The 15,191-nt window shown below is 34.4% G+C and overlaps 1 protein-coding gene across 2 annotated transcripts in view; it reads left to right on the top strand.

The window, feature by feature from the left end:
* The window catches only part of LOC118198547 (N-fatty-acyl-amino acid synthase/hydrolase PM20D1-like), a 65,289-nt gene that overhangs the window by 22,559 nt on the left and 27,539 nt on the right, over window positions 1-15,191 (top strand). For both annotated transcript variants that reach the window (XM_035370247.2, XM_035370249.2), the window contains exons 4-6: window positions 1,717-1,850; window positions 5,465-5,584; window positions 15,110-15,185. In XM_035370247.2, the coding sequence (XP_035226138.1) occupies window positions 1,717-1,850; window positions 5,465-5,584; window positions 15,110-15,185 (330 nt within the window). The remainder of the gene's footprint in view (window positions 1-1,716; window positions 1,851-5,464; window positions 5,585-15,109; window positions 15,186-15,191) is intronic.

The raw sequence follows: 15,191 nt of genomic DNA on the forward strand, positions 1-15,191 counted from the left end.
GGTGAAAAGACACGTAAACAGTGCTTCACTGTATTTATCTCAAAAACTACTCAAGATCATTGTTTCTAAATCTGCCTTTTATGCCAGTTTATTGTACTGATGTGTCTTCCTGTTTGGGAGAAAAATCCTAAGTTTAAGTTTTTTAATGTTTTTCAGGTTATTTAAAATTTATTATAGTATTGTTATGTGTGTACGGGTTTGAAATAAATCGAATGCACACAGAAACGTTGATAGTTGGATAAAATTTATTTTACCAAAAGAAACACCTTACAGTTCTGGAACTTTCCACAAAAATATTCATATAGGTTTTCATAGTATCACAGAGTACACTTACAAGTTACTCTTTAAAATATTAAAAAAGTTAAACACAGCACAGTGTAAAGCACATCTAAAAGAGGAATCTTCCTATACCCTCTATACTCCGAAATTAACTGTTAACTAAAAACTGAGAGCAGATTCTTTCTCCGGTCTTATATAGTTTTCACTTCTCAAATCAAATCTCAATAGAAATCTTCCACGTTTCAAAATTACTGAAAGGCATATAAGGTCCAGATATGGTTGCATTTACATACAGAGATGAATTACAATTATTCAATTACAATACAAGTTATAGTTGTACAGGGACTGAACGAAAATGTCACCAAATAATTGCCAAGTTTGACGAGTTTTTGGGATTTCACGCCAAATTTGGTGACAAAAATTAGTTGTCAAAACCATCTCTAGCTTAGTGATATTCAGCCAATTTAGTAAGTCTATAATCTTATTTTTCCAGCAAAGCTTCGCTCTTTTCAGACTTTTCATGCTACTTTATAAGAAAGATACTACAGTTTTAAACATAATTTCACTAAAATTGTTTACATATATAAAAAATTCATAACAATGTACTTATATCTTTAAATATGGATTAAATTATTACTAGTTCTTTACTTTTCTAGCTGATGTTTTTAAAGGATTTAACTTTTTTTATTTTCAAATTTTAAAAATTACCTTCTTTTATCTTTTTACCAGTTTCAGATTAGCTTTTTTAATGACAAATTTGAGAAATCTGGATTTTCCCTTAGTTTGGTGTATAGCATTTTCTATTTAACTTCTGAAATTATTTCAATGATAATTTGGTGTGACATTTTTATTCTTCCCAAATGCTCCAGAAATAAGTACTAGTAAATTTGTTAGCCTTTATTTTCCCAAAGAATTTTGTCTTAACAATAAAAATAATAATAAAATTCAGGTCCAAGTTATTATCTAATTTATGAAGTGTCTGGATGTAACCCATCTGTGAATGAAATAGACAAGAGGATATTCCTTCTTATCTTTCTCCTGAACCAGAGCAAGAAGCAGAATGCATGTAAATTGTCTTTGTGCTTGTGATAATTTAGGATGATCAGTTATTCCCCAAAATAAATGTTGTGTGTAATTTATTAAGTCTGGAGAAACAATGCAAAATTACTTATAGTCTCAATAGTGTCCAGATGTTAAAGTTATATTTTAAGATATAATAATTGATGCATAAGAAAGTAGGTAAATTCATGCTTAAAAATGATTTTTCATAATTTTAAGTGTATTGTATTTAAAATTTTGAAATCATTTTAAGAATTTAAAAGTATTCGACCTTATTTAAGAGATATGGTATTTCAAATTGCTTTTTTTATATATAAAATTTCTGCTTCATTGCATTTATGTGCTTTATTCTAATCAGTGTAATATTTTGCATTTCAGAGTAATGGAATGGATGGTGCTCAGCAAATTAGCAGTGTTCTAAAATCCAGGAATGTTGAATTGGAATATATATTAGATGAAGGAACTTTCGTACTGGATAGTTTTATTCCTGGAATAAAATCTCCTGTTGCATTGTTAGTTTTAATTTTTTAACTTTAATTCTGTATTCAAAATTTGTTTTTGGCTCGCCAACGGCCGAGCGGTAAAAGCCACTGAACACTAATAGTTCGGTCCGGGGTTCGAGTCCCGGCGAACGGGCTGGCTACATGGGCGTTTTTGTGGTTTTCCCCATGTGTAATGTGGATATGAGCCAGTTTCCATTAGAAAGACCTCCACGGAGCATCCCTCCCTTTCCATGTAGTGCCTGAGGGCAAAGCACGTAATAAGCAAAAAAAAAAAAAAAAAGAAAAGAAAAAAAAAAAATTTGTTTTTCATCATAATGTATAATGTGTATCCTCTTTATGTCTAAAAATAAGTGTACATTTTCGTAATAATAATTTAATTCTATGCCACAGTTAAGTTTGTTGTTGTTAGTGAGCTCTAATGAGTGACAGAGAGCTTCATCTGTTTGGACACAAAATTTTTGCTTCATTTGAGAATTTTAAATCAAAACATTGTTTTTTGCATCTATATTTATGTCAGAAGGGAATCTGGATTTTTTTTTCTGTTGGGGATGGAGGCCCACCAGCGGCCAAGCGGTAAAGTCGCTAAACACTGGTAGTTCGGTCCGAGGTTCGAATCCTGCGAACAGGCTGTCTGCATGGGCGTTTTCATGGTTTTCCCCATGTGTAACGTATATACGAGCCTGTTTCCCTTAGAAAGTCTTCCAGGAAGGCATCCTTCCTCTTAGGCAGATAGCCCTAGTGTGCTTTGCCATAATTAAATACACCAATTTTGTTGGGGATGGAACATTTTAAATGCAAAGTTCTTCTAGACAGAAGTTCTAATTTACAAGTAATACAGTCAAAAGTTGTTAATCCGGACTCGTCGGGACTTCGGCGATTCCGGATTATAGTTCATCAGTTTAAATCTGGTAAGATGGCATGCAGAAATTATAAAATTAAAAATATGAAACTGTAATTTATGAAATAAAGAACAATTATGATCTAAAGGGTATCAAAATTTACAAAAAAAAAAGCTTAATATTTATTTGTTTACTTTATTAAACATTTCTTTCAATGTAAGTTATTTAAGTTGCTTTGTTTTTTATGTGATAATACATTCTCTTTAATTCTATAAACAGACATAATTTCTTACAAAGTTCCGCTGTTCAAGTCCTATAATTGCTGTGTCTACTGACTAATTTGTCAATCGAAATTTTTTCGTTTTCAATAACCTCTGTCACTTTCTTCGCTATCGGAAGCGAATTATAATGACGAGGAATTTGATTTAAATCATATCAAAGACGGAGTACGTTGAGATGAAATACTACATTTAGTAAGGAATTATAAGCCAAATAAAATAAAAACATCTGCCCTGAAGATAAGGATAGTGCTGACAGATCAACTTCCAATTCATTGCGTGCCGTGGCGTTAAAGATAAACAAAGGATATGCCTTTATCCATTTTTTGTAGCAATTCCACTTTTTGTTTAATGAACTTCGAAACATACTTTCGCTTTGTAGATCCTTTACATATTAATAAATATATATCAGAAATTCTATTTGACATAATCGAAAGTTCAAGCTTACTTTTATAAAATTGCTCTAACAGTCTGCAAAAAATAATAAGCCGGATCCAATACGAAGATTAAGAAACAATGCAATCTGCAACATTAACTGAAATAGATAATTAGATAATTTTAGCTTAGCTTATACCATCTGTTATACATTAAGCGCGCACTCGTAAACGTATTTTGCGCACGCGCACAAGCATATTCGCAGCCGTAAAGGTCTTACGCGCATGCGACAATGCGACGCATGCGCAGAAATTTTGTAGCTTTGAGGTCCGAATTAACGACTTTTGACTGTAGTAGGAAAAAGATTCTTTTGAATCATCCCTGTAGTTAATTTTTTTTCCTGTATTTAATTATTTTAAAATTGTCTAAGGTTAATTATAAGTTCTTGCATTTAATAAAATGGAATGTATGCATTAAGAAATATCACATTAGTTTGCATGAATGACCCCATTGGTCTTATTTATTTTAATATAATTTATACACATAGAATTATTAACAAATACGTAGAGTATATATGAATTATAGCTTTAGATATATTTTGAAATTTATATTTATAATTGTTGTTAGGTTACACAGAAGGTGTTTGAACATTTTTAAAATTAATTCGGAGCCATTTAATAAATGTTTTGATTGTAAAGTTTTTTTTTTTTTTTTTTTTTTTTTTTTTATGTTTGATCTGATAGCCGTTTTTCTGGACTATAAGTTTGCATCGTAATTTCCACGATAGAAGGCCTTTTCATAAAATTTACAGCTATATTATTTTCTAATCCTCTTCCACCACTTTCTAGAGTCCATCAGTCATGGTGGGTTTGCTTAAAAAGAGCTCTTTTCAAGAGATGAAAGGTACAATAATCCATAGGTGAAACATCAGGAAAATTTGCAGGAATATGTTGAAAAGCTATGTATGTAATACCTGTATCAGGCTTCAGTTTTTCATGGAATGCAATCGTACCTTTTGAAGTATAACTTGTTACTTTGTCTTAATGACATTTCACTCTTTGAAAATTGTTAGGATAAAGAAATGGAATTTCGTCTGTGAATGTAGGATGTAAAACTTTTTTTTGATAGCACGTCGAAATGATTTTAATATTTTTTTTCTCTCTCTTCTTATTTTTAATTTCCTGTTGTAATCCTGTGAAAATCATAAACCCCAAACTGAAACTTCTATTGCATTGACAGATCAAGATTTGTACATGTTTTACTCTTGGTTTTTGGAAATAAATATTTTTTTTTTTTTTTTGGTTGCACTCATTTAATTAAAACCCATGTTTCATTAAGGGTCACAATGTATTTCCATTTATCTCCTGCTAAATAGTTTTCTACAGTGTTCTCCTTTGATCTGCATGCCTTAACTTGAACTGGTTAACTTTATGCGTTTTTAGCCTTTTTAAATTGTAAATACTGGTTTATTATTTTATTTATTGTTACTACAGATGTATTTAAAGATTTCATGATAGATTTTTGTATCAGCAGATTTTTCTTGTAACCAACAATTTAACTTTAGAAACATTAGTATCAATACATATTTTCAGATATTCATTTGGAGTTTTCTTCCCATTTAGAAGAAGGTTACCATTGATGGATAGATTTCTTCCCATTGAGAGTTTTCCCCTTTCTGATTAATAATTCTTCTTATTTTGCACTTAGAAGTTTTAATACTATGAATTTCATAATGTTTTTTAATTATGGAATAGGAATATTTCTCTTCAGAAAGTGCAAAAACATACCTTACAACCCACAGCTTACTTACATGCAATATTTTGAAAGAAAATAAATTTAAAAGTAGAAGCCAGTGTTTCTTATTTCAAGTAATAAGCTGTTGCCAGAAATTTTTATTCCAAAACATTTGCTTTTTGTTTAATTCTATATCAAAATCGTTCTACAAATGAGTAAACTCCTTCTGTATTTGATATGCGTTTCTGATTTTTTAAATTAAATTCTGTTTCAAAATATAAATCTGTACTACTTTCCTGGGACGAATTATCAAATTTTAATTTAAATTGCATAATTTCTTTAAACTGCTTTTGTATTCACTCTTGTTAGCATTTCTTATTTGCATTTTATTTTGCAGTCTGAGTGTGTCAGAAAAAGGCAGTTTAAATTTGGAAGTAAAAGTGAAAACTGTTGCTGGCCATTCTTCAACACCACCCAGAGAAACAGCAATAGTTATTTTAGCAAAGGCTCTCTCAAAGTAAGTTCAAGTCTCTTTTTGGGCAGTTTTTAAGCAGTTTGATTATTTGCAAGACAGAATACATAAATCGCTGTATTAGTTTTGGTTGAAATATTGGCATTTTCATTTCTAATGAAACAAAAGTGTTTCATATGTAGAGAACTCTTGTTTTCTAAAGTCGCTGTGTTAACAACTGTAAAGTTAAACAATTGTGGCTGTGAATATTTTGAGCAATGTCCAGTGTATCTTTTCACAATATATGCAGAAAGAAATTGGTATTCTGTGTTTAAGAGTATGGCAATGAACTGAGTATGGCTCATGTTGTCAACTATAGTGGTGATGTTCTCTTTTCAGTTTTCTGAATTGGACATACACTGGTGTGCAAAAATTAAGGACGAAGTCGAAAAATGAGCATATCAGCTGAATGAAGAGGCAGAGCAGACAGAAAGACCAATCAGGAGATTAAGTAAGGTGATGTATGGTAGCACATGCGCAGATATGCAGGTAGACGTAATGGGGAGTGTCTGAGTAGTATAAAGCATGTTGTCGGTGTAAGATCAGTATTTCTGGCAAAGAGATTGCACACCGTATAGCAGTTAAAATCACACCGAGTTGCTGCCTCAGCGAGAAATGGCGAATAATCAATCTGTTAGATGACATCTGGATGCTTTTACCCGAGGTCGAATCATTGGGAAGTTGGAGGAAGGCCGCAGTGTGACAAGTGTGGCTGCAGAGTTTGGAATTGCTCACAGCATCGTTTCACAACTTTGGAGACAATTTCAAACTACAGGAACAGCTATCCGGAGGTTTAGTAGCGGTCGTCTACGAGGAACTACACCCGCAGATGACCGGTATATTGCCTTACAGGCCAGAAGAAACAGGCGGCAGACAGTGGGAGAAATCGCTAGACACACGACACAGGCGACTGGACGACCGATATCGCGTTTTACCGTGGCCTGAAGACTGCACGGTGGTGGTCTGTTTGCACGACGCCCTGTATGGTGTGTACCTCTAACGGCTGCCCATCGGAGAAGGCGTTCTCTGTGGTGCCGGGAACACCAGAATTGGAGAGACAATGAATGGGGACGAGTACTCTTTACAGATGAGAGCAGATTCAGTCTGAGTTGCAATTCTCATTGCATACTCATCTGGAGAGAGCGGGGAAGCCGCAATCATCCCTCGAACATCATTGAAAGGGACAGGTATGGAGGTAGCGGTGTTCTCGTTTGGGGAGGCATCATGCTTGGTAGTCGTACAGACCTTCACATCTTCGACGCAGCTTCAGTCAACAGGACCCGTTATTGTAACGAGATTCTTCTTCTATATGTGCGTCGTTTTAGAGGCGCTATGGGTCCGCAGTTCCTTTTCATGGACGACAATGCACCATGTCATCGCACAGTAGCTGCCGAACAGCTCTTAGAGAGTGAGGATATTGAACGTATGGATTGGCCGGCACGATCTCTGGATCTCAATCCCATCGAGCATGTATGGGATTTTCTAGGCAGACGCTTGGCAGCTCGTACCTTACCACCAGTAATGATTCCGGAGCTTGGATTGGCACTGCAAGACGAATGGGCAGCAATGCCTCAACAACTCATTAACACCCTCATTCTCAGCATGGGCAAACGCTGTGAAACCTGGCTAGCAGTCAGGGGAGATCAGATCCCCTATTAAAAACTGGATGTTTCTTGCTGGACACCCATCACAGGGATGTTTCGGCCTTCAGTCGCATTGCGCTCCATTCTTCTTTTTCAATAAAGCTTCTTTTTATCCCTCTGATTTCTCTTTTAGTAAGTGTTGCTTACATTACTCATGTCCTTGCGTATTGGGGATCGTACAGTATTAAATGTGTTGATTTGGAAAGCTTTCGTACAAAGTTATATTGAAAAAACCGTTTCGTCCTTAATTTTTTCACACCAGTGTAGTTTATTGAATTTTCAACTCTAATTTCTGTATAGACCTCTTAGCCTTTTACACACACATACATATATATTTCTTTCAATAAGCTTCTATATAGAAATCTGACGAGCTGAACCCTGAAGGCTTTGATGGTTTTCAAAGAAACTGGTAACTATTGCTGAAAATTATTTAGATGTGTCATATGTTTGTTTTAAATCTGTATATGTCTCAAGTGTAATATTACAAGGTGCGGCTATTAATTTCCAGGACTGCTCTAATAACACCAGAACAGATGATGTGAAAAACGTAACCTTTTAATATGTTTCGAAGTAATCCCCATCTGCCATAACACACTTCTGTGTGCGGCTGTATAAGTTGTGGAAACAACTTTTAAAGTCCTCTTTCGGAAGGCTCTTCAATATTGATGTCACGTTCTTCCTGATGTCTTCAACATCCACAAAGCATGTTCCTTTGATCACATTTTTGAGTTTGGGAATGTTTGATCATACTCTCTTGACTTGTTCCCTGCAGACTTTTTTTTGTTTCCCAAACTGAAAACTGTGATGAAAGGAACACACTTTGTGGATGTTGAAGACATCAAAACTGTGATCAAAGGAACATGCTTTGTGGATGTTGAAGACATCAAGAACGTGACGTCGACATTGAAGAGCCTTCCGAAAGAGGACTTTAAAAGTTGTTTCCGCAACTTATACAGCCGAACACAGAAGTGTGTTACGGCAGATGGGGATTACTTCGAAACATATTAAAAGGTTACGTTTTTCACATCATCTGTTCTGGTTTTATTAGAGCAGTCCTGAAAATTAATAGCCACACCTTGTATAATCTTAAATGTACACTCTATAAAAAAAAAAAAAAAAAAAAAAAAAAAAAAAAAAAAAGATGCACCAAAAAGGAATCATCCGATTGCTTAGAAATTCTGTAAGCATAAATGTTTTGACCAAATATGCAAATGATTAAAATTTGGTGTCCAATGAATGAATAATGCGATCTCCAGCACATCGAGCAGATGTATATAAGGAGCTGTTCTTGAAGTGTTGTTGAAAAGTTTTGTTGCATTGCATTTTAAGATACCTTTCAACAACTGAAAAAAATGCCATGCCATAGGATTCAGCTCATTACGAGCAACTGTCAGAGTTTCAAAGATGTTGTATCATTGGATTGAAAGAGGCAGGTTGGGCAAATCAGAGAATCACTCGTCATATGAGTCAAAGCGATGCGGTGATTAGAAGATGCTGGCTAGCATGGGTGTACAATTGCAGAGTTTAGCGTCATGATGGTAGTAGTTGGCTTAGGACCACAACAGATCAGAAAGACAAAGTGATTGTCAGATCAGCTGTCACAGCATCTCATTCATCACTATCAACCATCAGACATAGAGCGAAATCTATGCTCGTACCGACCATTACGCCACCTACCACTGATGCCTGCACACCGTTGAGCCAGATTACAGTTTTGCTTGGCTTGATCAGGTTGGAATGGTGCTGACTGGGGACGTATAGTCTTTATCAATCAATCCGGCTTCCAACAGTGTTGTGACAATCATCAGAAATGTCTCTGGAGACACCGAGAGCAGCATGCCAATCCTGCTTTCACTGCTGCATGCCACACAAGCCCTCAAGCAGGAGTTATGGTCTGGCGTGCCATTTTCCTTTGATAGCCGGACCCCTTTGGTTGTCATTAGAGGCACACTTACAAAACAGTGGTACTTCGACGACATTCTGAGACCTGTTTTGCTACCATTCCTTTTGCAGGACCCTGGCCTTATTTTTCAGCAAGATAATGACAGACCACATATGGCACGTGTTGCTATGAACTGTTTTACAGCTTTTCAAACACTTCCTTGGTCAGCCAGATCGTCTGATCTCTCTCCCATTGAGTATGTCTGGGATATGATGAGAAGGCAACTGCATCTACAGGGAAATGTTGATAACCTAACTCTTGTTAGGTCAAGTTGTCAGGACAACTGGAGCAAATTTGGCAAGAAATACCACAGGAGACCATACGAGAGCTTTATCACTGTATGCAGCACCGTATTGAGCTCGTTACTTTGTAACTATGTAACTCTGAAATAAATCATTCAATTGTTTAATTCAATCATTCACTCTGAAATTAATCATTTTTTATTCTATACATAATCTTCCTATCAACCAATTTTTGGCTCTATCGCACTACTCCTTCTTTCGGGAGTTTTGTTTTTTTGTTGTTGTTGTTTAGAGTGTATATGTCTGTTTTAAAATGTAATGAATAAAGAGGCTTTCTCCAGTATTTTTCAAATTTAATTTGTAGATAACACTAAGTTGTAGGATGGTTAATTTCTAAAAAGTACTGTATGTTTTTTCAAACATTATCTATAAAGAATTGTGCCAGCAAAGGTCTTGAGAAAATGCTCAATTCTAACAAATAAAAGAGGATATCATTCCTGAAGTTGATTGCATCAATTCTGTACAGTTTCATTGGTGTATTTATTAGCATGGAGCACCAGATAGCCAAATGCCCGCAAGAAGAAGGCTGCCAGTTCATTTCTTTTTTGTTCAAAACCTAGACTTTGTGAAAAAAAAAATTGTCCCCCTGGGTTGATAGGGTTGGATCAGCTCTAGGAGTGTGGAGAAGGCATTTAACTGTGTAAAGGCAGCCTTCAGCTTGCCAGGTCTGGGTGCCCCCTTCCTCCTGGTGAGCTGTGATGTGATATGGTGGACATCTTTCAAGGTATGTATTGTCACATTTATATTTTCCTGTTTTATATATGTCTGTATTGTTATATATATATATTATTATTATAAGCAAAGTTGTAAGAACAATACAAATAAGACCAATTTTGGTCAAAATTTTTTTGCGCAATGTGCTGCGCAAAAAAATTGCGCAAAAAAATTTTGACCAATGTGCTGCAAAATTAAGGAAATGAGAAGAGAAATTGTAGTTAGCTCACCAAAAAGTTACCAAAAGCTGTGGCTCCAAGAAAAATCCAACATATGCATATTCAGTAGTTTTTACAAGTTTGAATAAAAAACTATATGTTAAATAATTTCGGAAATATATATGTCTTATATAAGGCAAAATAAATTAAATTAATATGTTTAAAATCCATTCTATTTTCAATTCGGAACAAACTATATACAATAATAAGAAACCACAGCCATAGTGGTAAATTGCATGAAAGGTGCGAACCAAAAACTTTTGCTGCATAATCATCAGGGAGCTAGTGCAACAAAAGAAGTAAATACATCAGCCTTTTTCTAAACTAACAATCAACATTAATTTGGATACCAGTCTTCATTTCATAGAAAAAGTATCACTGGGATATTGCTCTCCTCCCAATCTAATTTGACAACCTAATATGACCATCACCTGCCCGACCACAGTGCCCACTACCAGGCACTGCTTAGTGAGAGATAGTCATGTACCACCAAGACTGCTTGAGCCCACCATGTTGGAAAGCCAACTGCAGCTCAGTGGCTGGCCCGTTAGCTGCCCTCCCTTCAGAGGACGTTGCCGCCCCTCCACCGTGCCAGGGTGGACCCTTAGAGGAATCTAAACTAACAATCACAAAGATTAAAAATTAGAGTGTAATTCTTAAAATAATCTCAGATAATTAATTAATTTATGTCTATATCAGTCCAACCCCTACAGGCTGGAGTAAGTACTACAAAAAAAAAAAAAACATAGCATTATGTTTTTTAGGTATATATTATATAATATTCTGTAGAAGACAATTTTACTTGGTATTTTCCCATCGACTATGAAATTAACAAATATCTAGCTAAACTTGTGCCTATCATTTGATAGAAGTTTGAAGAAACAGTTCATTGTTTAATAAGTTAGCTAATCAAGAGATACAAAATATAAATATAACATGAAAAATTTAAATAGACCTGAGCTTAAATGTATGTCAGTCATTCTGAGAAACATTTGCATAGAACAGATTCTTTGCATTCAGTTAGATAATCAACAGATTAAAGCGTCCTACAGAGGATTTATTAATGTTTCATGAAACCAAGTCGAAGATCTTATGAGTACATTTTAATCTTATGCTTATTCATTATCGGATTAAATTTCATTTGACGACAGGTTTATTTGCAAAAAATTATCACAGGGAAGATATGAAAATATCCTTTACCTATAAGGGAAATGTTTACCTATAAATTTCAGTACATAGAAGTGAAATGTACTGTACAAAAACCACTTGTTCTTAGTGCAAGTTTGTTATTATACTATATAATTTTCTTTTTCTTTATTTTTATTATCACTAATGTATTAAGCCAGTTCAGCTCAGTACACTCAGTTTACTGATCTCAGTGAAGTTAAAATGACTATCAAGGAAAAAAATCATGTACATCGTCTTTTCTGGATATTTAGGTAAATTCAATAGTTTTATAGATTAAATTTAACATCTGGTAGCCAAAGCGCAAGTTCACCTAGATGTTACCTTTTGATCAGAATGCAAACTGTAGTATGTTATGTAGGATAATAAACTCATTATCCTAGCTTTGATAGTATCTTGTCTTGAGCTGCATAAAACATATTTTCTAAATTCGTTGTTAAATGACTGAATTGATAAATTTACCACATCTTGAATGAAACCAAAAGTTTAAGTACAAAATTATCATCTTGTTGATGACTGTGTATATTGTGATATATATGTATAAAATTAAGTTTATAATTAAGTAGTTTGGTAGTATAATCAAGTTTCTCCATTTATATATAATTAAGTAATTTTAATTATATACGTAGTATATATGTGTGTCGGCATTGGAAATTATGAAGCTTGGCGTCAAAATCTAGGCATGGCTGAGTGGCTTACAGCAGAAATGATGGCACCGAAAGATTTCATTTCTTAAAACTCCATATCTTTATTCACTTAAAATTGCAGGTCATTATTCCTTTAGATTCTTCAAGATTACATGTGCAATAGTAATTTAGACTGAATATGATTAATAAATATTTATATTATATTACTAAATATTTATATTAAGTAGCAGGGTTGCCACGCTACCGGGAGAACCGGGAAAAGTCACGGAATTCGAAAATTGACCAAAAAATTCAGGGAAAAGTCAGGGAAGTTCATACAACGATCCCGCCAAAAAAAGCGATTTTTGCGCCGACGTCGGAAGAGATAACTTTTTTGGCGAATTATGTATCACGTGAGTGTCATTCGGGTAGCTGGCATAGAGCCAATTTTCGCAGCTCCAATTTGACTGTCTTTTAGAAAGGCAAAGCAACTTTTGGTTTCCAGTATTCTCGAAAATCGCATGTGCAGTGCATGAACTAAAGAAAGTACCTGTTCTCGTATAAAACAAAATGGGTTTAATCTTAGTATACGGTACCATGGAGGTTAGAATCAAAGAATATGTATTGTAAAGAAGGAAAACCTCTCTGCAACAGACGTGGCTCCGTTCCATCTTAGAGGGAAACAGCTGTGCATGCGTGATATATCTGCCGTCAAAGCTGGAAACCGGTGTCGAAGTTCGAAGGTCACGTTATCAAGAGTTCATTAAATGAATATCCTTTAAAATTTCTTTAACCACTTTCGCTAAAAAGACGTGCCACGCACGTCGAGATGTTTTTGTCTCAAACTGTGAGCGACGTGAACACCACGTCGATATATCGCAAAAATGAAAATAACATGGTGCACACGTCGCCTAACAACGAGATTGTTTATTTCTCGAGTTACAGCTCTGGATTGCACTCGCAGATGCGGAGCGGCGTAAATGAGACACTTTACCACTTGCTATATTGTAGCGCACGGCACCGCAACGGTGAAGTTCTTAGCGCAAGTAGTTAAACTCTAAATTAAAAGAAAATATTTTTTGGCGCAAATAAATTAATTCATGGGTTAGTAATTTTCAGGGGGGGAACTACGAAAATCCGTTTTTAAAATTATTGCGAAAAATCCAAGAAGAAACGTCCTTTGATAAAACGTTTCTTCTTGGATTTTTCGCAATAATTTAAAAACGGATATTCATAGCTTTCTTTTTGTCAAAGAACGTTTCTTCTTAACACGTTTCTCAATTTCCGGTACACATCGCGGAGAGGGAAATTCTGGCCGCCAGGTTCCGTCGCCAAATCCCTTGGCAAATTTTTCCTCCGCATTCTAGCGGCGTAATAGCATTTTACTTGTATGGAAAATTTTCTTCCTTACATAGACCAAAGAATTAGAGATTCTTTGCATACACGTTTTTTGGTTAAAATAATCTCCATGTATGGATTTGACGACATGATGATGCGCAGTAAACGGTTCTTTTTAATAAATACCTTGCCATTTTGCAGTAAAATAAAAAAATAGTAATCTGTCATCTAGGCTAACCATGTAATATAACTATATTCGCTAAAATATCGTTGATTATTCTAATTCAATTTTTAAGTAATTATCTTTATTTTTATGTTATTCGTATAATTTAATGATGCTTCTTCCCTCTAAATTTATTAATTATTAGTAAATAATATTTCTAAATTTCAGGAAATTTTCTCTGGCATAATCTTGAAATTAATTCTAGCAGTATGATGACATACCATCACGAAATTTAATGCACATATTTTTTTTCTTATGTATGCTGCGAAATAAATATAAAATACCTCAATTTATTAAAATAGATTTCTTTCTTTCGTTTAGCTGCAGAATGTCTGCAAAAAAAGCCTTATTTTATTCCAGATTTGGAAGATTCTAATCTCAATCTTCAATGGAGAAAACAACAACTATTATAATTATATTTGTGTTTTCAAGTGTTAAGGTGCTTTTTAAGAACATACCTCACACAAATTAAATTTACCTAAAGTCTAACCTAACTATTTAGCATTGCGTTGTGATTTATAAGAACCGGATTAGCCTCGTGTTGAACTGATGATGATCATGAGTAATAATTAAATAAAACATACATTTGTTATCCAATGTATATATCTTAAATTTTTTCAAGTTTCTTAAGTGGAAAAGTAAACAAAATTATCAAACAAAGTATACCAAGAATAATTAAGAATAAATGTCCTCTGGGATTTATTGAATAATTAAGTGAATTTGCTACACAATACAAGTAATACCATAATTTACCTCTTAGCGTAGCCAACGTACATTACGCGGATAGACTGGAATTTTCTTGAAACGCACCTGGAAAACCTGGAAAAGTCAGATAATTTCATTCTCCTGTTTGAGTGGCAACCCTGAAGTAGTTTGGTAGTATAATCAAGTATATAATTAAGTAATTTTAATTATATACGTATATATGTATGTCGGCATTGGAAATTATGAAGCTTGGCATCAAAATCTAGGCGTGGCTCAGTGGCTTGCAAAGGCTATTACAGCGGCAGGCGGAAAAAAGCAATCTGATGAAAAAAACTTACACACTTGGCACGAACTCTTCATTTATTGTAGCGATTATGTAATATGCCAAAATGTTCTTAAAAGTGCTGGTCTAGGGGGAAGATCCTGAAATTGCGGAAAATTAATTAGAGGTTGCCTTTTCGCGCAGAGCAAAGCCATCATATTTTTTATATTTTACATATATATGTATAATTGAAACAAATCTAAACTTATGGGAGTTTTGTTTGTATAGTAATAACTTTACATTTGCTTTTTTTTAAATTTTGAAATGGAATTTTTTAGATTTTGCTCTCATATGTATATTTGTTAATTTTAAGATTGGAAGGTGATGTGTTCCTCAGCATGTTTGGTAAAGGTCCAGAACAACAAATGTTTGAGAAACTTGCTTATTGTGTAAGT

This window comes from Stegodyphus dumicola, chromosome 10, assembly GCF_044657685.1.
Source record: "Stegodyphus dumicola isolate Sdum_Otavi_A_Nest chromosome 10, ASM4465768v1".
NCBI classification, from domain to species: domain Eukaryota; kingdom Metazoa; phylum Arthropoda; class Arachnida; order Araneae; family Eresidae; genus Stegodyphus; species Stegodyphus dumicola.